Source organism: Macaca thibetana, chromosome 5 (genome assembly GCF_024542745.1).
Source record: "Macaca thibetana thibetana isolate TM-01 chromosome 5, ASM2454274v1, whole genome shotgun sequence".
Classification (NCBI taxonomy): Eukaryota; Metazoa; Chordata; class Mammalia; order Primates; family Cercopithecidae; genus Macaca; species Macaca thibetana.
Window position 1 is genome coordinate 161,068,540 of NC_065582.1, and position 22,465 is coordinate 161,091,004.

General features: G+C 47.3%; 1 protein-coding gene across 2 annotated transcripts in view; it reads left to right on the forward strand.

The window, feature by feature from the left end:
* Positions 1–220: 220 nt before the first annotated feature.
* SEL1L3 (SEL1L family member 3) overlaps positions 221–22,465 on the forward strand; it is a 117,946-nt gene continuing 95,701 nt past the window's right edge. The window contains exons 1-2 of one of the 2 annotated variants that reach the window (XM_050790674.1): positions 221–541; positions 16,998–17,568. In XM_050790674.1, the coding sequence (XP_050646631.1) occupies positions 464–541; positions 16,998–17,568 (649 nt within the window). In that variant the 5' untranslated portion in view covers positions 221–463. Of the gene's footprint in view, positions 542–917; positions 1,306–16,997; positions 17,569–22,465 lie in introns of those variants that run through there. The other variant, XM_050790673.1, reaches the window with a different exon arrangement.

Consider the following 22,465-nt stretch of genomic DNA (forward strand, 5'->3'; position numbering starts at 1 on the left):
CTCAACCTGCGTCCCCAAGGCCGGGGATGTGTCCTGGTTTTTTAAAAAGCTGTTTGCGCACTTCTAGGGCCTCACCCCTTTTATTTGGGGCTCCAGTATTACTGTATTGACCTAATTAATTCATTTTCTTTTCTGTCCAAAGTGGAAGCTGGAGCACAGGGATGCAAATCAAATACAAACCCGTCCTGGGTGCCAATACTCTGGACAATTAAAACAAAGAGCGCAGTGGTGGCGGCGGCGGCGGCACCACACAAAACCCTCGGGAAACATCCAGACCGTGCCGCGAACCAGCCGGCAGGGTGGGGCGCAGCCGGGCTGCAAACGTGCCAGGAAGGAGGCGGTCCCAACCCCGCAGGTGGACAGGTGGAGGTTGGCAGGGGTCAAAATCCATCCTGAAGGCCTGGGAGCCGGGCAGCTGCGCAGCACAACTCCAGGGGGCACACTCGCCCTGCGCCCTGCGGGAATGGCGCCCCGGCCAAAAAAGCAACCAGACAAAAACCCATTGCACGGGCGGGAACTGGGCTGTGCTACCAGCAAAAGGGTGGGTGGGAGAAAGAGAATGCGGGAGCGAGGAAGAGGATGGGAAGGGAGAAAGAGGAAAGGGAGGAAAAGGAGAAAGTGAAAAAGAGAGGGCGTTTGGGAGCAGGAGGGGAAAGGGAAGAGGGAGCCGGAGGGAGAGGAGGGGGATCGCGGAGAGCAGGAGCGCGGAAGGGGGGCGGGGGAGGAGCGGAGAGAAAGGGAAAGGGGGGTGCGCCGGGGCCCAGCCACCCGGGCGGGGGGTGGCAGCGGCCAGGGGCGGGACCCGGGTCAGTGCCCACCTGCGTGGGCGCCCGCTGCCCGGAGGGGTGGAAGCCCGGGGGCCGAAGGGAGCGGCCGGGAGGCGGGCTGGGCAGGGAGGCAGAGGGGAGGGAGGGGACGGGGACGGGGAGGCGGGGAGGAGCCGGCGCTCGGCTGGGGCTGCGGGGGCGGCGACGGCGGGAGCGGCAGTGGCGGCGGCGGCGGCGGGTCCGGAGGTGGTGGCAGGTGGCCCCGCGCGCGGCGGCCGGCCCGGCCGGGGGCGGGCGGGAAGGTGGCGCCTCGGGCGGGGGCCGGTCCCTGCACCAGGTGACCTGTTCCGGCCCGGATCCGGGCGGCCTCGCCATGCAGCGGCGCGGCGCGGGGCTTGGGTGGCCGAGGCAGCAGCAGCAGCAACCCCCGCCGCCCGCAGTCTGCCCCCGGGCCGCAGCCATGGCCCCCCCGAGTGGCGGCGTCCCCCCGGGCCTCGGCGGCCGCCCTGCCTGCGCGCTGCTCCTCCTCTGCTACCTGGTGAGCGCCGGACCCTGCCCGGGTCCTCCTCTCCGCGCGGGGCCCCGGGGACGCGGGTGGGGGCGGCCGGGGACACCCGCCACGCGGGGCGGGGACGCCGCTGCTAGTTTTCTCTCTTCCTAACCGCTGCGCCCCGGGCGCTCCCGGCACCTGGGATGGGTACCCCGGGCGTGGAGAGGGGCGCGTGGACCGGACTTGCCGCGCTGCTCTCTCGTTCGTGCCCATTCCTCTCCCTCCCGGACTCTCTCTAGACCCGGGTCGGGTTCCCCTCGAGACTCCTTCTTGTCCTGGACTCCACCCGAGAGCCTCGCCGCCGGGAGTTCGCTCTCCGCCTCGCCGCGCGCGGTCTCCAGCCCCCCCCCACCCCCGCAACCCCCCACCCCTTCTGGGCTTCCCTCTCAATCTACTCGCAGCTCCTTTCCCTCCCGTGACCAACTTCGCCTCTTTCTCTCGGCGCCCGCCACCCGCCTCGACCCTCCTTTTGGTTTCCACCGGGTCCTCCCGGCCCGGACGGTTTTCTGCCAACACACCTCGCATCTCCAGCGCTCTTCAACTCCTCCTTGGTCACTCCAGCCAAGTTGCGGATGCCGGAAAGAAATCTAGTTCTCTGTAACACGCTTACCGCCAGAGTGGTGACTTTAGCTGCGTCTTGAAAATTGTCATTTCAGAGAATATGTTTGGCTCATGCATGTCAGTTTGCAATTTGCACACTTCTTGGCTTTTGTTTTAGTCATCAACTAAAGGGCAGTAACCTATTTTTCAAAACCAATTTATTTTAAATACCAGAGTAGTTGAGAGCCCTCAGAACAAGGTGGGGAGAAATTTTCTCAGTTCCTTTGATGGCTTACTTGCTTCTGTTCTGAGTTCTCCTAAACAATAGTAAATTTACAGAAGGCAACACCCTTCCTGCCCAGCGTACCTTATGTTCCAAAATCCTGCAGAAACCTTGGGTTATCTCGCCATATATTACTGTAAATAAATGAAATGGAAAATGCTGAATCATGAAACTGATGTAATAGGAAATACACAGAATGCCAAAAAAAAAAAAAAAAAAAAAAAAAATGAGCAGTGTCATTGTCCGGAATTCATTTCACTTATGTGGCATTGTCATTATTTGGCGTCTTCCTTTTTGGAAGCTAAAAACTACTTAGGAGATACTGGCAGGAATTAGAATTTGATTCTGAAGAAATTTGCCACCCAGCCCGTTTCTTTTAACGTTTTTTACTTCTTGAATGTTTCATTTCTTGAAGCAAGAAGGTGTAAAAATGGAAATTATAATTCTGCCTGTGCATCTACCTGTTGAGCAATCCGTGCTTTTACTCATATTTCAAAATGAGCCAATACCAAATTGTGTGGTTGGGCTTACTTCATATTTTCATAAGAAGTTGTCAGTTAACATGAATGATTTTTTTTAACCCAAGAGATATTATTATTTAATATTTATGCCACAAGGTTACAGCACACAGGATCATAAATAAAACTGCCATGACAAATGACAAGATTTCAGTTTAAACAGATGATGCCTGTACACAGGGCCCTGCTGGCTACCCATAGAAGCAGAAGTGATGTTGTAGAGTGTTGCGTGAAACATTCATGTACAAATGGGCCGGGCCGGAAAGTTCCACATGGACATCTCAAGACCTGGCAAGGAGGGGGACTACTTCACCACAGTTCAGGAAGTCAGAGTCCGGAGAGCGAAGCCTGAGGGCCTAAGTGGGCTCTGCGAATAGAGACGGATGATGATGGAGCAAATATCGCTCATGTGAAAGTTCTGTGTGCACCAAGAGGGATTAAGAGAACAGGGGGAAAAATGATGCCATGGATAGACTCAAGTGAGATAGTGAAAGGGTGAGGAAGGGCTCCAGAAAGAGGAATTTTAGAAAATACTGTGATGTAGAAAATAACTAGAGCATGGATGAATGTCTTGGCAGATGGGGAAGGAATGGATTTGGGGACCTCATGGTGGGGGGAAATGTCAGTGCTTCCTGCCTCTGTATACTTCCTTCAGATGAACTTCTGATACGCTTACTGTACAAGAGAGACTTTGATAAACAAGAGAGCCATTTTGCAAAGGACGCAAAAGGCCGACTTAAAAGGTAGTCTCCACATTTGGTTCTGAAGATCTGGCTGTTTACTAGGGATGTTGCTCTTGGGTTTGTACTACCTGAGATACTACTGAAGGTAAGGCTTCTTGATCTTGGAGAAGCTTGGTGTGTGAATTGGGGAAAATGTAAATACCCCTATGAAACCCTTGAAAAACATAATAGAAAATGCAAATGGATAATTGTGTGCATTTTGCTCAATCAAGGAATGCTACCTGGAGGAAGTGGTTGGTCAGGGGAATGGGGCTGGGCAGGTGCAGGGTAGAGATGGAGCAGAATAGCTCGGCAGGATCTCAGGAATATGTAGACTCTAGAGGAAGAAAGCTCTTTCATAATTTGAAAGCCTACATGGTAATAACAATAGCTTGCATTGTGCTAAGTCATTTATAGGCATTATCCAGTATTTATTTTAGCAACAACCCTGTGAGGTAGGAGCTATTATAATATCCATTTAGACGAGATAACAGAGATTCAGAGAGGTTAAGTTAGTTGCCCCAGGCCACACAGTCTGAGCTTGAAACCCAAGTCTGTCTCCCTCCAGAGCCCCAGCTCTAATCCACACTAGCTTATTGTCTTCTGGATTTTGCTGCTTGTAACTCATTCTTCATCGATGTACAGGCCATTAGCAAAGCTCTAGCAATTAGCAGCTACTGTGCAATTGGCCAGGATGTGAGGTCATGTCTAAAGTAATCTAAAATATACAAAGCAGGAAGCGCAGGCCACAGAATAGAAGCAGGATGTTAAAGTGGGGAAGAAAGGTAAAGCCAGAAAATATTTGCCATCGTTAATGAAGAGATAAAGGTTTGGGGTTTTTATGTAGTCCAGAGGCAGCTGGTGGAGTTTAGCATTTGAGTTTGGATGAATGTGCATACAAGTGTACAGCAAATGTGCCTTGGAATGCATTCCAAAGCCAAATTGCCTATGATTTGAGGACCAGTTCCTGTTTTGTGTTATCTTCACCTATTTGCCTGTTCACAAGGGCTGAAGGTTGAGATCAGCTTCTGAATAGATGCCTTTAAGCACCTGCCCTCACAGGGAGCATGCTTCCTGGAGTCAGGGTCCTGAGGAGTGGGCGCCTTCCTTCTCCGTCAGCTGGGATGGAGTAACCTTCAGTGTCAGCTCAAGAAGAGTACTGTGTCTGTAGCTAGGATACTGCCAAAGCATGAATAATGGTGATGAGGGCTGAAAGATAAGTCACGGAACGATGCCAAACAGATTTCTGAAAAGATGATCCCTGGTTCCAGCGGCTGCCAGAAAATTCTGAGGTCACCAAAGGTCAAGATGCAGAGAGCCTCCTCAGAGAGGGAGAGGGCCTCGAAAGCAAAGGATAATGAAATTGCTTCCACTGAGGTCGCAGGTGCTGAGTACTGTGCTCCACGCAGAACTTTCCCTGCCCAACGGGCCCTCTTGCTATTTTCTTACACCATTAACTCTTACCTTCTTCCAACTTGGCTAGAACCAGCCTGAGGCTGCCCCAGCTGCCTATCTGTGATAATGACACTTCTAGAAGACAATTTTGTCCATTCTAAGCTCTGGTCTCCAGTGTATAATATTTTCTTATATGAAAAGATAAATCTCAGGATGGCCAGTATTGATGTCAGCTGTCAAGATGAAATGTTCAGAGTGGATATCTGCACTTGTTAGACAATCAGACTGAGGACAAAGAAGTAAGAGGACATTAACAGCACAGAGGCCGGGCGTGGTGGCGCACACCTGTAATCCCAGCACTTTGGGAGGCCGAGGCAGGTGGATCACGAGGTCAGGAGATTGAGACCATCCTGGCCAATGTGGTGAAACCCCGTCTCTACTAAAAATACAAAAACTAGCTGGGTGTGGTGGTGTGCACCTGTAATCCCAGCTACTCGGGAGGCTGAGACAGGAGAATCGCTTGAACCTGGGAGGCGGAGGTTACAGTGAGCCGAGATCACGCCGCTGTGCTCCAGCCTGGAGACAGAGCGAGACTCTGTCTCAAAAGGAAAAACAAACAACAACAACAAAAAACAACACAGACACATGTGGGACAGTTAGCAGACGGTGGCTGTGACAGAGTCTTGTACAGGATTCTCTGTAAGTGACCACATACCCTCGGTCATCCATCTAAGAGTATTCATTAACCCCTCACTATGTGTGCAATGCAGGGCATAAGAAGATCAAAACGAGGTAAAGAGATCTGCAATTATCTAGCCTGAGGGAGAGGGATTATGAATATTTGAAAACAGAGATCATCCCCAAACCTCACATCAACCAATAGCTTCCATATTCATCCTGACCAGAGCTGCTAAAATTTCCCAAGCCATGGTGTTGGCCTCTTGCCTTCTATTTCTTCTGGCTGCCTGTTGGCAAAAGTGTCAGAGCTAGAGGACAGGTAGGAGAGAATAACCCAGGCAATTCTCTGGGAAGACGGATAGACTGGAGTAGACCATAAATAGCCTAAAGTGAATTTAGTTACCTTGTTTATTGGCTCATGCCATTTCCCTGAGAAAGGAGTCAAGGGGCAGGAGGCATGTGCAGCCCGTGAGGAATGGTTGATGGGATTCAGCCTTGGCAGGCCTTGTTTCCCATCTCTACCTGGAGAAGGGCTTAGTTATACTGGGGAACTGGCTGAGTCTGGCGTTTGTGTGTTTGTGGGTAAGGCAATGTCTATCTTCTTCAAACTCTAGGCATAGCAGCATGGTGGCATTTTAACTCCAACACTTTTAAGATGAGAATAAGGAAAGTCGTGAGATTCCCCAACCCTATAGCCAGAAAGCGGTGACAGGTGTGTAAAGGCAAGGGTGTGAGTTGAGGGCATCATCTTTGGGTGTTGTTAGAAGACAAGAGGCACACCGTCACTGACTTTGGAGTCAGCTGATGTGGATTTGAATTTTGGTTCTGCTTTTTGGTAGCTGGTTGACCTTGGGCAAGTTACGTACCCTCTCTGAAGGCATTCCATTGCCTCAGCTGTGTCAGTGGGGATGCTGTCTCCCCCTGTGGGCTGTTGTGAGGATTGGGTTAGAAGGGAGAAGTCTATGAGGTCCCATGTGAGAGGAGGAAGTTAGAAGCCAGAGAGAAAAAAGGTTTAACACACCCGTCCCAGTGCCCAGTACACAGTAGGTACTCAATGAAATAAGAGCAAACCAACTTTAGGTAGCTTGGTGTGATGTGAGCTGGGAAGAAACAGCATATTAAATAGTATGGGGGAGAATCTTACACAACCAGGATTATTGATCATGACTGTGATGGTGTGGCTCTGGCCAGCTCTCAGGCTTAGGAAGCAACAATACTCAACTGGGAAATGCTTCCCTCAGCACATGGTGATTTTGAAGTTTGTATTGACATCATGTTCCATTTTGCTTAATTGCATGCTTTGTTGACTTAAACAGAATTTTTGCTTATATATGGTAGGCAGAAATTACAAACATAGGCGCTTTAAGGCAAGACGCTTGCTTACCTTTTTGACCTAGGGAAAATGTGATCCAGCCAGTTTGAAGAGGAAGCCCTCCTGAGCCACAGTTTTCTTAGGAAAAGAATGGGGCAGAATGGTCAGGAATGAGAAAAACAGTTATTGTTTTCTTATTGTACCCACCCACAGACACGTGTACGTGCCAATGAACTCGTAGCAAGATGTGAACGACTTAAAGTTTCCCAATCTCTCTGTCCCTTCCTTAAATACCAAGTGGAGACCAGATGGAGAACAAAGCCAAGTTTCCTCAGCTCTTTGGAACAAGGGAGGGTGATGTGAACAGCATCTCTTCTTATTGATTTTGCTTAAAGGAATCAAATGCAGTCATCCTAAAAGAAGTTTAGGTCATATTGATAGTTTTGTTTTCCATCCAGAAGATACATAAATTCATCTGTTTCTGGATTCCCAGGCAGAATTCAATGCATTTAGATCTCCTATTTGGGGTCTTCTATCATGAACACACATTAACTGGCCCATTTCTTTCTTTTTTTAAAAAAATTTTACAATACATGCACATTTACACAGAAATAAGAGAATCTATGTTTTGTGACTGCGCATGACATTGTCAAATTTGACTTTGATGAGGGCTCACATCTGGTATAAACATGTTTGAGGTCTCAAGCATCTTTCAGGGCCCAGCTCCGTTGTGTGCAAAATGGATCAGTATGTTGCTTTCAAGGTGGAACATCTATTGTAGCTGCCTAAACGGCATAATCTGAGGGACACAGATGCCCCCCTTCACCCCAAATATCTTTCTTAGAGTTGTGGTGCATTTAGACTGTGCTTTTAAGGCATTATCTCCGCAAAGCCGGCATAGAAATACAGATACGTGACATTACCTCAGTGTTTTTTCATTATCACAGTGACATGGGCGAACTTGCCAGATAAACAGGAACTCAGCAGAGGGTCGAGGGATGAGAAATCTTAAAAAATTAATTTGTATTTTTGGTGTGGAGAAATGGAAACGGTTCTAGAATGTAGGGCAGTTGTCTGAAAGGTCTAGAGGGACAAAATAGCTGGGAGAAGTTTGCCCCAAATGGGTAAGGTGGGTGCCAAGGTGCCACCTTCCCTGACCTCATAGTTCACCAGCTAAGCCCTGACCCCCAGGGACCAATAAGATGCCAAAGGGTAAAGGCTATTTGGAAGGAATTAACGAGGCTGGGAGAAAAACAGAGAAACGATGGGGACCCCTTACAAGAGAACTTAGAGTATAAGAAGAAGGCGGTGGGGACTCAAAACTGATCAAGTCATTTGGTTTATATGCAAGTGCCCCCAGGGCCACTGAGGCATCTGGCAGAAATGCCCACACCCAGTGCTTTTTTTTTTCCCTGAGATGGAATCTCGCTCTGTTGCCCAGGCTAGAGTGCGGTGGCGCAATCTCGTCTCACTGCCACCTCTGCCTCCCGGTTTCAAGTGATTCTCCTGCTTTAGCTTCCTGAGTATCTGGGATTACAGGTGCCTGCCACCACGCCTGGCTAATTTTGTTTTGTATTTTTAGCAGAGACAGGGTTTCACCGTGTTGACCAGGCTGGTCTCAAACTCCTGACCTCAGGTTATCCGCCCCCCTCAGCCTCCCAGAGTGCTGGGATTACAGGCATGAGCCACCGCGCCCAGCCCCAGTGCTTTTATTTCAGCAAGAAACACTTACCAAATTCTTATTGTGTGTCAGACTCTATCTTAGAAGCTGGAAACATAACAATGACATAGACTCTGAACTCATAATTTCTAAACAAAGGAATATGCAGATAAATTTTCAGCTTGTATTAATGCAACCTGGCATGTGAAAATACCTATGAAGGCTGGACACGTGTCATGCCTGTAGCTGGAACTCTTCAAGTTAATTGCCTTATTTTCCTGGCAGGAAACAGCTTATAACCACACACATGACTTGAGCCAGGAAGTCAACTTCAGCTTAATCAATATTTAGAGTGTGATGTGTTGCTAATCAGTGTTGGTTTTGTGCATAGCAGAGGTAGCCACGACTCGTGGTGAATCAGCTGCCCACAGGGTCTGCTACAAGCCACTGGATGCCAGCTTCCTTCATTGCATAGGTGCCTCAAAGCACCTTCTCGAAAGGTTTAGACCATGTTCTGCACAAGCCACGTAGGGTGATTTTGAGGCCCTTTTTGGGGCCAACATACCCTCATTAACTTAAGGAAATATTGCCCCACCCCAAAGTTTCTCTTCTCTTGTACTCCAGCTGTCATTCAAGCTTCTCCTACTTGTCAAACAATCCATCTCAGTCCTTGAAATCTGATCTCTTTGCCTAGATTAATTTCATGTTATCCTCTGACTTAGATCTTTTCTGAAAGAAACAATAGCAAAATGTCAACACTCTCCACCAGAGAACCTTAGAAAAATACAGAATCAAGTCCCATCAACTACACACATATGAAATGATGCCCTGTTGGGCTATTCACCCCGTTTCTCCTATATGACAACTCCTAACAAAGCATATCTTCTGTCACCTTTTGTTCTTCAAAACTCTATCTGGGATAATAGCTTGATAATTGGCTGGGCACTGTGGCTCATGCTGTAATCCCAGCACTTTGGGAGGCCGAGGTGGATGGATCCCCTGAGGTCAGAAGTTCGAGACCAGTCTGGCCAACATGGTGGAACTCGGTCTCTACTAAAAATACAAAAATTACCCGGGCGTGGTGGGGCGCGCCCGTAGTCCCAGGTACTTGGGAGGCTGAGGTACGAGAATCACTTGAACCTGGGAGGCAGAGGTTGCAGTAAGCTGAGATTGTGCCACTGCACTCAAGCCTGGGTGACAGAGCGAGACTCAGTCTCAAAAAAAAAAAAAAAAAAAAAGCTTGATAATTTAGAAAAGAAGTTGGCAAACTATAGGCCTGTGGGCCTGTCCAGTCAGCCGCCTGTTTCCGTAACCAAAGTTGTATGGGACCATGGCCATACTCATTCACTTATGTGTTGTCCCTATGACTGTTTCAAAGTGTCCCTGCAAAACCTAAAATATTTACCATCTGGCTTTTTTTTTTTTTTTTTTTAACCAAGAAATTCAGCTGACCTCAAATTTAGAATAGCACTATCCAATAGAAATACAATATGAACCACAAATTTCAAGCCACATATATAATTTTAAATTCTCTAGTAGCTATGTTAAAAAAGTAAAGAGAGGCCAGGCACAGTGGCTCACGCCTGTAATCCTAACACTTTGGGAGGCCGAGGCACGTGGATCACCTGAGGTCACGAGTTCGAGACAAGCCTGGCCAACATGGCAAAGCCCTGTCTCTACTAAAAATACAAAAATTAGCCGGGCATGGTGGCACATGCCTGTGATCTCAGCTGCTCGGGAGACTGAGGCAGGAGAATCGCTAGAACCCGGGAGGCAGAGGTTGCAGTGAGCCAAGATTGCCCCACTGTAGTCCAGCCTGGATGGGAGGGCAAGACTTCATCTCAAAAAAAATAAAAATAAAAACGTAAGGAGAGCAGGCATAATGAATATTAATATATTTTATTTAATTCAGTGTGTCCAAATATTGTCAACGTAAAATTAATATAAAAATTATTAATGAGGTATTTTGCAGCCCTTTTTTTTTTATACGAAGGCTTTGAAATTCAATGTATATTTTACACTTACAGCACATCTCAAATCAGACCAGCCACACTACAAGTGCTTAATATGACCTGTGACTACCATGTTGAATAACATATATATAGCACCTGTATACCTTGAGGTAACTTTTACTGTACCTGAGACTTTGAAACAGGTGAAAATGAAATAATCTTCAAATGAGTATATGGAGAGTTTTTTGGAAACAGAATTTGAAGGGACGGCTCTGTGGAGAGTACGTGGTGAAATGTGTATATGCCTTCTTATTTTTATTTTTATTTTTGGGGGGACAAGGCCTTACTCTATTGCCCAGGCTGGAGTGCATTGGCACTGTCATAGCTCACTGTAACCTTGAATTTTGAGGCTCAAGTGATCTTCCTGCCTTGGCCTCCCAAAGCACTGGGATTACCAGCATGAGCCATAGCACCTGGCTTGTATATACCTCCATTATCCACAATGTTATAAGCATGGACCATCAAACAAAACTGAAACCATGCTCAGGGTGCTGCGCTAATTAATAAAGAAAAGTGGACTGGTGCACTTTTAGCAGTGAGATGTAAAATAATGAACATGGTTATTATGAACTGCACTTTTCTAGTAAAATCAAATGGCCTTTCCCCAAGCATTCTATTTAAAAGAGGTTTTCACTGGAGGTCCTAGCATCCATCAGCATTAAAAATCTGACACCATCTATCCCCACTCAGAAAAATATCATAGTTGGAGAGCTGAGCCTGGGTGAGTTTTTAAGGTGTACAAGGAAGAGGTTTCAAGTCATTCTTTGGAAAAAAAGAAAGTGTGATATTTAATACACCTCTGCATGTCCTGGGCGCTGGGCTGCCTTTTGTCTCACAAAATAAGCAAATGTCTTATTTGACATTTGACTTATTTGTGGGATTAGTGAGGGAAACATTCGGGGCATTGCTTTGGAATAAGGTGTGTTGGTCACCCATCGGCTGATTCGGTTTCCACCAGCACCAGTGATCTCTGGCCTTGGGTGAAACTCTGTTGTGGACTTAACACTGTGATTTGCATCTTGAGGGTGGGGGCGACATCTTGGCACATCTGGCTGAATGAATAAACCAGTGTTCATGGACAAATGCTGGGTGCATCCCTATTCATGTGGAAGCAGAATTTAGCCTAGAGTTTCCAGGTGGCCATGGAATGGTGACCATTAGTCACCACTGATATCATTTGCTATGGCGTGAGGAAGGTGGGAGTAGGGGGCGGCTAGAAGAGGAGCCAGGTTTCTGGGCTTGCCTTTGCTAACCCACCAGCTGTGTGGTGTTGGAGAATGTCACCTCTTGATTGTCATTTTCTTATCTGCAGAATAAGAGAGTAGACTGGCTTGTCACCAGACTCATCCATTGTAACGTTCTCTGCTTCTAATTATGAGATGGTTTTTATATGTGTTTCCTCCCTGTAATCTGGCAGTATGAATGAGAACATAAAACAATTAAACCTCTCCTGGGGGGATGGCACGGACAGTTTGCACTGTGCCCCCTTCTTTATATATCTCTTCCCACAGGTTTCCCATGACTGGTCAAAAGGAATTGCCAGCCTTTCTCCTATTCTCTCTGCCATTTGCAGAAGACACAGTTTCCACTGTGACCTTTTTTTTTTTTTGAGACAGAGTCTCACTCTGTCACCAGGCTGGAATGCAGTGGCACGATATCGGCTCACTGCAAGCTCTGCCTCCCGGGTTCAAGTGATTCTCCTGCCTCAGCCTCCCGAGTAGCTGGGACTACAGACATGTGCCACCACGCCCGGCTAATATTTGTATTTTTTGTAAAAACGGAGTTTCACCATGTTGGCCAGGATGGTCTCGATCTCTTGACTTTGTGAACCACCCACCTCAGCCTCCCAAAGTGCTGGGATTACAGGCATGAGCCACCACACCCAGCCCACTTTGACCTTTTAGGACAGTTGCTTTCTCTTCACCTACTTAAAAAAAAATTGTGTAGTACACAATTCAAAAGTTAGGGAAGGATATACAGTGCATCTCTCTCTCTCCCTCTCTTTTTTTTTTTTTTTTGAGACGGAGTCTCGCTCTGTCACCCAAGCTTGAGTGCAGTGTCATGATCTTGGCTCACTGCAAGCTCCGCCTCCTGGGTTCACACCATTCTCCTGCCTCAGCCTCCCGAGTAGGTGGGACTACAGGTGCCCGCCACCACGCCCGGCTAATTTTTTGTATTTTTAGTAGAGTTGGGGTTTCACTATGTTAGCCAGGATGGTGTCGATCTCCTGACCTCGTGATCCACCCACCTTCGCCTTCCAAAGTGCTGGGATTACAGGCGTGAGCCACCGCGCCCGGCGCATCTCTCTCTCTTTTTTTTTTTTTTTTTTTTTTTTTTTTTTTGAGACGGAGTCTCGCTCTGTCACCCAGGCTGGAGTGCAGTGGCCGGATCTCAGCTCACTGCAAGCTCCGCCTCCCGGGTTCACGCCATTCTCCTGCCTCAGCCTCCCGAGTAGCTGGGACTACAGGCGCCCGCCACCTCGCCCGGCTAGTTTTTTGTATTTTTTTTAGTAGAGACGGAGTTTCACCGTGTTAACCAGGATGGTCTCGATCTCCTGACCTCGTGATCCGCCCCTCTCGGCCTCCCAAAGTGCTGGGATTACAGGCTTGAGCCACCGCGCCCGGCCGCATCTTTCTCTCTTATTCTGTCTTCTGGTCACCTCATTCTTGTCTGTGTAAGCAACCAGTGATATGTGTATTCAAGTGAACATGCACATGTACATATATATGTGTGTGTGGTGTGTGTGTGTATTTAATCCAAATGGTATTTCTGAATCTGTTTTTAAAAAGCAAGCAAAAAAATGGAAAGTGACTGCCAGTGGGTACTGGGTTTCATTTTGGGGCAATGAAATGTTTGAAAATTGATTGTTGTAATGATTGATTGTTGACTAACTCTATAAATCTACTAGAAAACATTGCAACTTACACTTTCAATGTGTGAATTGTGTGGTGTGAATTACATTACAGCAAACCTGGAATTTCAAAACCTGGGCTGGGTGCGGTGGCTCACGCCTGTAATCCCAGCACTTTGGGAGGCCGAGATGGGTGGATTACCCAAGGTCAGAAGTTCGAGACCAGCCTGGCCAACTTGGTGAAACCCCATCTCTACTAAAAATACAAAAATTAGCCGGGTGTGGTGGCAGGTGTCTGTAATCCCAGCTACTTGGGAGGCTGAGGCAGGAGAATCACTTGAACCCGGGAGGCAGAGGTTGCAGTGAACTGAGATTGTGTCATTGCACTCCAGCCTGGGTGACAGAGTGAGACTCCATCTCAAAACAAAGAAAATCTTGAAAATTCAAAAACAAACAAACAAAAAAAACAGACACAAAACCCTTTGAGATCATTCTGTTATCTGTACGTGAAGAGCTTCTTCCTTTTAATAGCTGTGTAGTACTCTAGGAGTGGATGTACTCTTTTTATTTAACCAGCTCCCTCTTGATGGTTATTTAGGCTCCCCATGTCCTGCAATTACAAACTGTACTGAAGTGAAAATCTACACAAACATCATTTTGCACAACTTTGAGTGTATTTGTAGGTTAAACTCCTAGAAGTGAAATTGTTGGTGTAGAGGGTGAGTGCATTTATAATTTTAGTAGGTATTACTTGATTGGCCTCATAGAGATTAGAGATTACTGCCACCAGCAATACATAAGAGGGCATGCTTCCTACACTCTGGTCGGTACAATGTGTTATCTGACTTTTTGATCTAGTAGGTAAAAAAATGGTATCTCAGCGCAGTTTCAGTTTACATTTATCTTACTGTGAATGAGCATTTACCTGTTGATTAACTATGTCGTTTGCTCATTTTTGTATGAATTGTTAGCCTTGTTTCTAATTGACATTGACTATCAGTTGCTTTAAAAGGGAGACACCACCCCCTTGTACAGAAACCTTTGTTGATTCTTTGCTGTCAGTAGAATAAAAGTTCACATTCCTTGGGCTGGGACTCAGTGTTCTCCAGGGCCAAACTCTACTTTTCTTTTCAACCTCATACCTGCGTGTTCACATAACTACTTTCTATTCCCTAAGTATACCTGCATTCCCCTGCCTCTTGCCCGGCTTATGCTGTTCACACCCTTTGCAGTGCCTTTGCCTTGTCTCCCTACCTGAAGAACTTCTTTTCATCCCTCAAAGCCCAACTGAGATACCATTTCTTCCATAAAGCCTATCCCAGACCTTCCAGTTAGAATTATTCTCTCCCAGTGCTATGCACCCTTGGGCTTGTTTACAGTTTGGTGGGAACACTGACCACGTTTTGCCTGTATTGCCATTATTTATAGACATGATTCCCTGATACCAAATTTCATGTCTTGTCCATCTTTGCCTCTCCCACAGTTCTAAGTCAGAATTGAAAAAAGGAGTTTTTATTTCTTTCCTCAGAGGAGACCAAAGTGACTTTTTTCTTTTAAATTGTGGTAAAAATATGCATGCATTAAAATGTACCATTTTAATCATTTGTAAGTGTATATAGTTCAGCAGTGTTAAGGACATTCCCATTGTTGTGCAACCGGCACCACTTTCTATCTCCACACTATTTCATCGTCCCAAACTGAATCTCTAGACCCATTACATCCTAACTCCTCAATCTCCTCTTCCCTTAGACCCTGGTAACCTCTATTGTACCTTCTCTCTCTGTGAGTTTGACTACTCTAGGCACTTCATGTAGGTGGATGATATAATATCTGTTCTTTTGTGTCTAGCTTGTTTTACTTAACATCATGTCCTCAAAGTTCATCCATTTTACAGCATATATCAGAATTTCATTCCCTTCTATGGGCTGAATAATATTCTATCCCACGTATATACCACATTTTTTCTTTTTTTTTTTTTTTTTTTTTTTTGAGACGGAGTCTCGCTCTGTCACCCAGGCTGGAGTGCAGTGGCGCTATCTCGGCTCACTGCAAGCTCCGCCTCCCGGGTTCACGCCATTCTCCGGCCTCAGCCTCCCGAGTAGCTGGGGCTACAGGCGCCCGCCACCTCGCCCGGCTAATTTTTTTGTATTTTTAGTAGAGACGGGGTTTCATTGTGTTAGCCAGGATGGTCTCGATCTCCTGACCTCGTGATCCGCCCGTCTCGGCCTCCCAAAGTGCTGGGATTACAGGCTTGAGCCACCGCGCCCAGCTATACCACATTTTTTCTACCCATTCATCCGTGAATGGACCCTTGGGGTTGCTTTTGGCTAGTGTGAGTAATGCCGTTATGAACATGAGTGTACAAATATCTCTTCAAGTCTTTGCTTTAAATTTTTGGGGTGTATATCCAGAAGTGGAATTGCTGGATCTGATCATATCATAATTCTTTTTTGAGATGCAGTCTCGCTCTGTTCCCCAGGCTAGAGTGCAGTGGCGTGATCTTGGCTCACTGTAACCTCCACCTCCCAGGTTCAAGCAATTCTCCTGCCTCAGCCTCCCAAATAGCTGGAATTACAGGTGCGCACCACCACACCTGGCTGATTTTTGTATTATTAGTAGAGACAGGGTTTCATCATGTTTACCAGGCTGGTCTTGAACTCCTGACCTCAGGTGATCCACCCACCTCAGCCTCCCAAAGTTCTGGGATTACAGGCATGAGTCACCATGCCTGGCCTGATCATATGATCATTCTGTGTTTAATTTATTTGAGGAACTGCTATACTGCTTTCCATAGTAGCTGCACCATTTTACGTTCTCACTAAGAGTGCCTAAGGGTTCCAGATTCTCCACATCTTCACCAACACTTGTTATTTTCTGTGTGTATGTGTGTGTTTTATAATAGCCACCCTAATGGATATGCAGTGGTCCAAAGTGACCTTTTTCTATCGTGTTTTGGATACCTGAATCACAAAGTCATATTTGGGAGAGCTCTTAGCATTCATATATCAGCACCTCATGCTCAAAACCTTGCCTCGATTTCATGACCAGATAAACAAACATTCAGCTAAAATCTTTCTTGGTGCACATAGCACCAAGAAAGAATTGGACAACACAGCCCATCGTCTGAGCTTGCTCGTGTGTGACCGGGAGCAATAGAAACCTCTCGCCTGTCCATATATTATGCAGGCTTGCCCTGGCTTCAAACTTATGGGAGAAAAAGGGGCCAGGGTGGCATCCCTGTTATGTTCCCTTGAGGGTGCACTTTGCACTTTTCTGCCACCCTTTGACCTGGTACTATCGGACCCACCACTTAAAGTCCGGACAATAGTTTGAAAATGTCTGAAGCTGTGTTGTCTCTGTTTTATTCTAAGGCAGGTTCCATCGCTATTGGGTTTGTTGTGAACCAGCTTCTGCCTTTGAAAACCAACTCTGGAATTATTGCCACGTAGATGTCACAGTCACATTCTGATCAGCAGATGTTACTGGGTCTGGAGAGAGAGTTTAATGTGACCTCATCTTCCATTGTATTTGTGTGTTGGTTTTTCCCCAATTCTTCAGTAGTGGTTTTGACATCTTTTATCTCCTGCATTCATTCATTGCTTTATGGAGACTGATATTTTTTATCCCAGGAAAATAATGATTCACGTATCTGTTATGATGAGGATTTTTAAACTTTCTGTATTGCTAACTTTCTTTTTCTTTTTTTCAGAATGTTGTACCGTCTTTGGGCAGGCAGACTTCCCTGACGACATCAGTGATACCCAAAGCTGAGCAGAGCGTGGCTTACAAAGACTTTATTTATTTTACTGTCTTTGAAGGAAATGTTCGCAACGTCTCTGAAGTCTCGGTTGAGTATTTATGTTCTCAGCCTTGTGTTGTCAATTTGGAAGCAGTTGTTTCATCCGAGTTCAGAAGTAGCATTCCCGTGTACAAAAAAAGGTGGAAGAATGAGAAACATCTTCACACCAGCAGGACACAAATAGTACATGTGAAATTTCCAAGCATTATGGTTTACAGAGATGATTATTTCATCAGACATTCCATCTCTGTATCTGCAGTGATAGTACGCGCCTGGATTACTCACAAATACAGTGGCGGAGACTGGAATGTTAAATGGGAGGAAAACTTGCTCCATGCTGTAGCAAAGAATTATACCCTCCTGCAGACCATCCCGCCTTTTGAACGCCCTTTCAAAGATCATCAAGTGTGCCTTGAGTGGAACATGGGTTATATTTGGAACCTTCAGGCAAACAGGATTCCACAGTGTGCTCTGGAAAATGGTAGGTCATCTCTCTTGCTAGGAACCTCGTTCTCATTTTTTTCAGATAGCCTGTATCATGATCGAACAGCAGGAGAAAACTCTTCTATTAGTGATGGGGGATACAGGGAAAATGGAGGGACACATTGAGTCTGTAACTTTGAAGTCTGAAGACAAAAGGAGAAAAATTAAAATGGGAAGAGAGGAGAAAGATTAGTAGAGAGCAGGACCAAAGATGAAAGAGCAGAACAAAGGAGCTGAGGAAGAGGGACTTTGAGAGGGTTAGATCTGCTTTAAGCTGGAAAGGAGTATTCATGCCACCGAAACAAGAATTGGGAAAATCTTCCCATTCCCCGCAAGCCCGCTAAATTTCCTTTTTTTTTTTTTTTTTTTTTTTTTGAGACAGAGTTTTGTTCTGTTGCCCAGGCTGGAGTACAGTGCTGAGATCTCGCTTGGCACACTGCAACCTCCACCTCCCGGGTTCAAGCAATTCTCCTGCCTCAGCCTCCTGAGTAGCTGGGATTACAGGCGCCCGCCACCATGACAGGCTAATTTGTGTATTTTTAGTATAGAAGGGGTTTCATCATGTTGGCCAGGCTGGTCTCAAACTCCTGACCTCAGGCGATCTGCCTGCCTCTGCCTCCCAGAGTGCTAGAATTACAGGCGTGAGACACTATGTCCGGCCTCTATTATTTTTAAGCAGAGTGTTTTATCCTGGAGGAGATGAGAACCTAAAGGAACCCTTCCGACGGAAAGGGAGGTTGTATTACAGAATGGTAACCTCTGGCTGGGCAGGATTCCTGCCCTGCCACTTTCTATCTCTGTAACCTTGGAACTCTCTGAGCCTCAGTTTTCCTATCTGTAAAATGGGGATAATAAACAGTTCCTTCAGAGCAGTACCGTGAGGACTAAATGAGATGTGATTGCTTAGCACATCATCAGCTCTCAGTGAGAAGCTGTGATGATGATATAGTCCACATTCTGCGTTTTATCCTAATTGCCACATGGTCACAACCTCAGCAGGACCAATCCCGGAGGCTCCCAGGCCCTTCTGCAGCCTTCGTTAAGCCCTGGGGCTGGAGATCTCAGGTGTGCGCTGAGAGGCGCCACTCTGAAGTTCTCTCCATTGTGCAAGGAGCGCCTTGCTCTGTGAATGCCGAGTGCCTGCCAGCTCTTCTTCTGCCCCCTCAGTGGGGAGCCCTCCACAGTTGTTTCCTCAACTGTGGCCCTAGGACCACCTGTGACAGAATCACAAATGTTTGTTGCAAATGCAAATTCCTAGGCCCCGTCCTTCATCTACTTAGTTGGGATCTGCGGGGGTGGAGGAAGGCCTGGAATCGGCATTTTAAACACCTTCCTCACGACTCTGATGCAACCTAAAACTTGAGAACCTGCGGGCCAGGGACCGAGCTGGTTGGACTTAGGATTGCTAAGGTTCCCGTGATCCGACTCCCAGCCAGGCTTGGCAGGCAGAGGACATCCATGGGCTTGTGGCAGCAGACCCTTCCGCAGGAAGTGCCTGACAGCTCATCTTCAACAGGACGGGTGTAGGACAAGGGGACTTAAGGACATGCTCTCTAAGTTTTTCCTCTAGTGATCAACTTCTTGTCACCTCTGGGATGGGATTTCTGGTGGGCTCTCTTTAGGGAAATAATGGCTATGGCGATTTCTTGGTACTGTCCCCAAACAGCTCTGCACCAAATGAAAACCGAAAGGACCTGTGTCACCATACATGATAGCTGCTCAGAGGCCACTTACCCTAGAACTGGCACATATGACATATTCCAAAACTTTTTCTTGTTTTGAGACAGGGTTTCACTCTGTTACCCAAGCTGGAGTGCAGTGGCATGATCATAACTCACTATAGCCTCAACATCCTGGGCTCAAGCAATCCTCCCACCTCAGCCTCCCAAGTAGCTGGGACCACAGGCGTGCACCAGCACATCCAGCTGATTTTTAAATTTTTTTGTAGAGATGGGGTTTCCTGTGTTGCCCAGGCTGGTCTTCAACTCCTAGGCTCAAGCAATCCTCCCGCCTTGGCCTTCCAAAGTGCTGGATTAAAACTATTTTGAAATAATCACAGATTCACAGAAAGTTGCAAAGGCTACAGAGTCCCCTGCGTATCCTCACCCCAGCTTCCTCATTTTCCATATCTACAGTGCAACATCAAAACTGGGGAAGTAATGCTGATCTAATACTGTTAACTGGACTCCAAGACCTTATTCAGATTTTACCATTTTTTACAGGGGCTCCTGTGTTTGTGTAATCTATACAATTTTAACCTACGTTTTAATAGCCCTGTCTGTCTGGCTTATTCTGCGTTTGTGCGGTGCTTTAAATGAAAAGATATCTAGAAGATGAAAGCAAATTCCCTTCCTGTGTGTGTGCACATAGCGGGGAGGGTGGGATGGGTAGTTAAATGTCTGAAAGCAGTCAAGCCAGTCATTTTGATGATCAGTGTGCCTCCCTCTTCCAGGCAGAGCCCCATGCAGGCATCTGTCTGGAATACCTTCCACAGGGCTACCTAATTTGTTAAGGGGAAGAGAGCATGGGGCACACACAGCCACAGTTTGCTGTACCTCTGACTTTGGCAGGGATTAATGATTCCATTTCATATTTGACACATCATGTATTTCTCATTGAAGAATGACTGAATTGCAAGCTGGAAGTTTCCAAATGAAATCATTTAACGAACTGGCTCAGTTCTTAGGGTGCCTGAATATGCCCTTAAAATGTGAAATGTCTTTTCCTTCTTTTGTTGTTTCTTCTCATATTCACAAGGCTTGGGAACAGCACAGTGGGGTTTTTCTCCTCACCTGCTTCCGAGCATTACCTCAGGAGTGAGAATTAAACCATCATGCAGAGAAAACCCTTTCCCAAGAGTTAAAGTCACTGAAAATGGTGGGGAGCTCCATGCACCCTCAAAATAAGCTCTGATCACAAGGCTGTGATTTGTTTACTGAAAAAGGGGCACACATTCTTCCTTCTCCAAAAGACGGATCACAAGAGCGTCTGCAGCGGCCCCATGGAAAACATCCATGACCTTTGTTCCAGATCTGGGCTGTGGGGATGGAAGCGGCCAGGCCTCTGGTTTGTTTTTAGCAGGGGCTTCTTGATGAACAAGAATCAAGTCAGAACAAGATGGCATTAGTGAGGCTCCGAGCTGAGCCACAGGGGGCCCGTCATGTATGGTCCCTGTCTCAGCCAGCACTGATGTGGGGTTTCAGGGAAGGCTTTCTGTGTCAAGTGCCTGGTGTCCTACGATGGCCCTGCCTCTGAACTGAAGTACTCCCTGACTTGCTTTCATTTTCCTTTTCATGTATAAAAAGAGTCAAAGTTCCTGTGCCCTGGTATTCTGGAAGTGTGCTTGGAGGGCCTCCACCACCGGCTTTGCCGAGGCTCCCGAGGCGAGGGCTGCGTGTGTCCAGACGTGGCTTTCAGCAGCTTATCTCCTTTGCCAGGCCAGACCCAGCCAGGCCATGAGGCTGAGTTTTGGTGGAGATGCAGCAGACGTTTACCCACCCCTGCGGGGAAAACCTAACCCGGATGAGAAGTCAGTAGCCATTGGGAACACGTGTGTGCCACGACTCAGCCACGTGCCCCCGGTGCACCTGTTGCTGTTGCATCCTGGGTGTGGGGGGCATACGTAGCCATAGGCAGACTGTGAATCTACCTAGTGTGGCTTATTTCCTTGAGGGAAGGGAGTGGGCATTTCTGTTGTCCCTCCCAAATCACATGTGTGCCTGACTCACGCTGGAGTCACGGAAAGAAAGGAATCAGCCATGCAGGCTGGAGACTTGGGCCCCAGACCTGGGGACCCACCTGGACTTCTCTTCCTGTCATACTCTATTTTGAGAGTCACCTAGTGCTGACTGTATGTGTCACATATTCAGTCCCTTCTTGCATTTCTCACCACATGGAGTGCCATCGTCCTGGTCTAAGCCGTCATCCTCCTGTCTGGACTCCTGGCACTGCCTGCATGTGGCCCCCCAGTTTTGCCCATCATACCCTCTGGATCCCCCACCAGCAGCCAGTGAAAGCTGATTGCATCACTCCCTGATTAAACCCCCCAGTTCCTCCCATTGCCCACTGATCCCAGTTAAGATCAACCCATGCCCCTTACTCTGTGGGAATCTGTCCCTGTCCCCTTGCAGCCTTGTGTCCCACCATGCACACCCTTCCTGACTGCTTCCAGCAACAGGAGGCCTCCTTGCTTCTCCTGGAGCATACAGAGTTCATTCTTGCTTTGGGACATGTGTGTGACTGCTCCCTCCACCTAAGATGCTCTTCTCCCAGATCACCGCATGGCCACTTCCTTACCTCACTCACCCCTCTGCTCCAATGCCATCTCCTCAAGATGGCTCCCCCAGCCACCTTATCTAAGACAGCAGGCCCACCCCCACCGCCCTGCCTGTCATTGTCCACCTTCATTTTCCTTCCTAGCCTGATCACCACTGGATGGTTTCAGTGAATATCTTTAGTTGCCTATGTGCCTGTTGCCTGGTCCACACTGGAGCACAAGCTCCACGAGGCCGGGGGACTTGTTTGCTTTGTTCTGATGTGAGCATAGAGCCCTGCACTCATGACTATTTGTTGATTGAATGAATGCTCTTAGCCAAGGGGGAAGGACAGTTTGTGAACGTCACACACTGATACCCTTGCAGGGCTGTGTTGCCACATGAGGGAGTGTGTGGGGGTGGGGGTGGCTGTGCTCCTTCCCTAGGGCCACTGCACACACTCCACAGCTTCCCAGACAAACCCACCGGGGCTGTGCTAGTTAAGTCTGCAGGCTTCTCCTGTTCAGGGATTCTCCTTTGCAGCCACAGGTAAGCTCAGCTTCCCCTTTGTGGTTTAAGTCTTTGATTCCCCACCCCTATGTCTTTGCTAAAGCAGTTTCTTTCCCCTAGAATAGCTCCTGT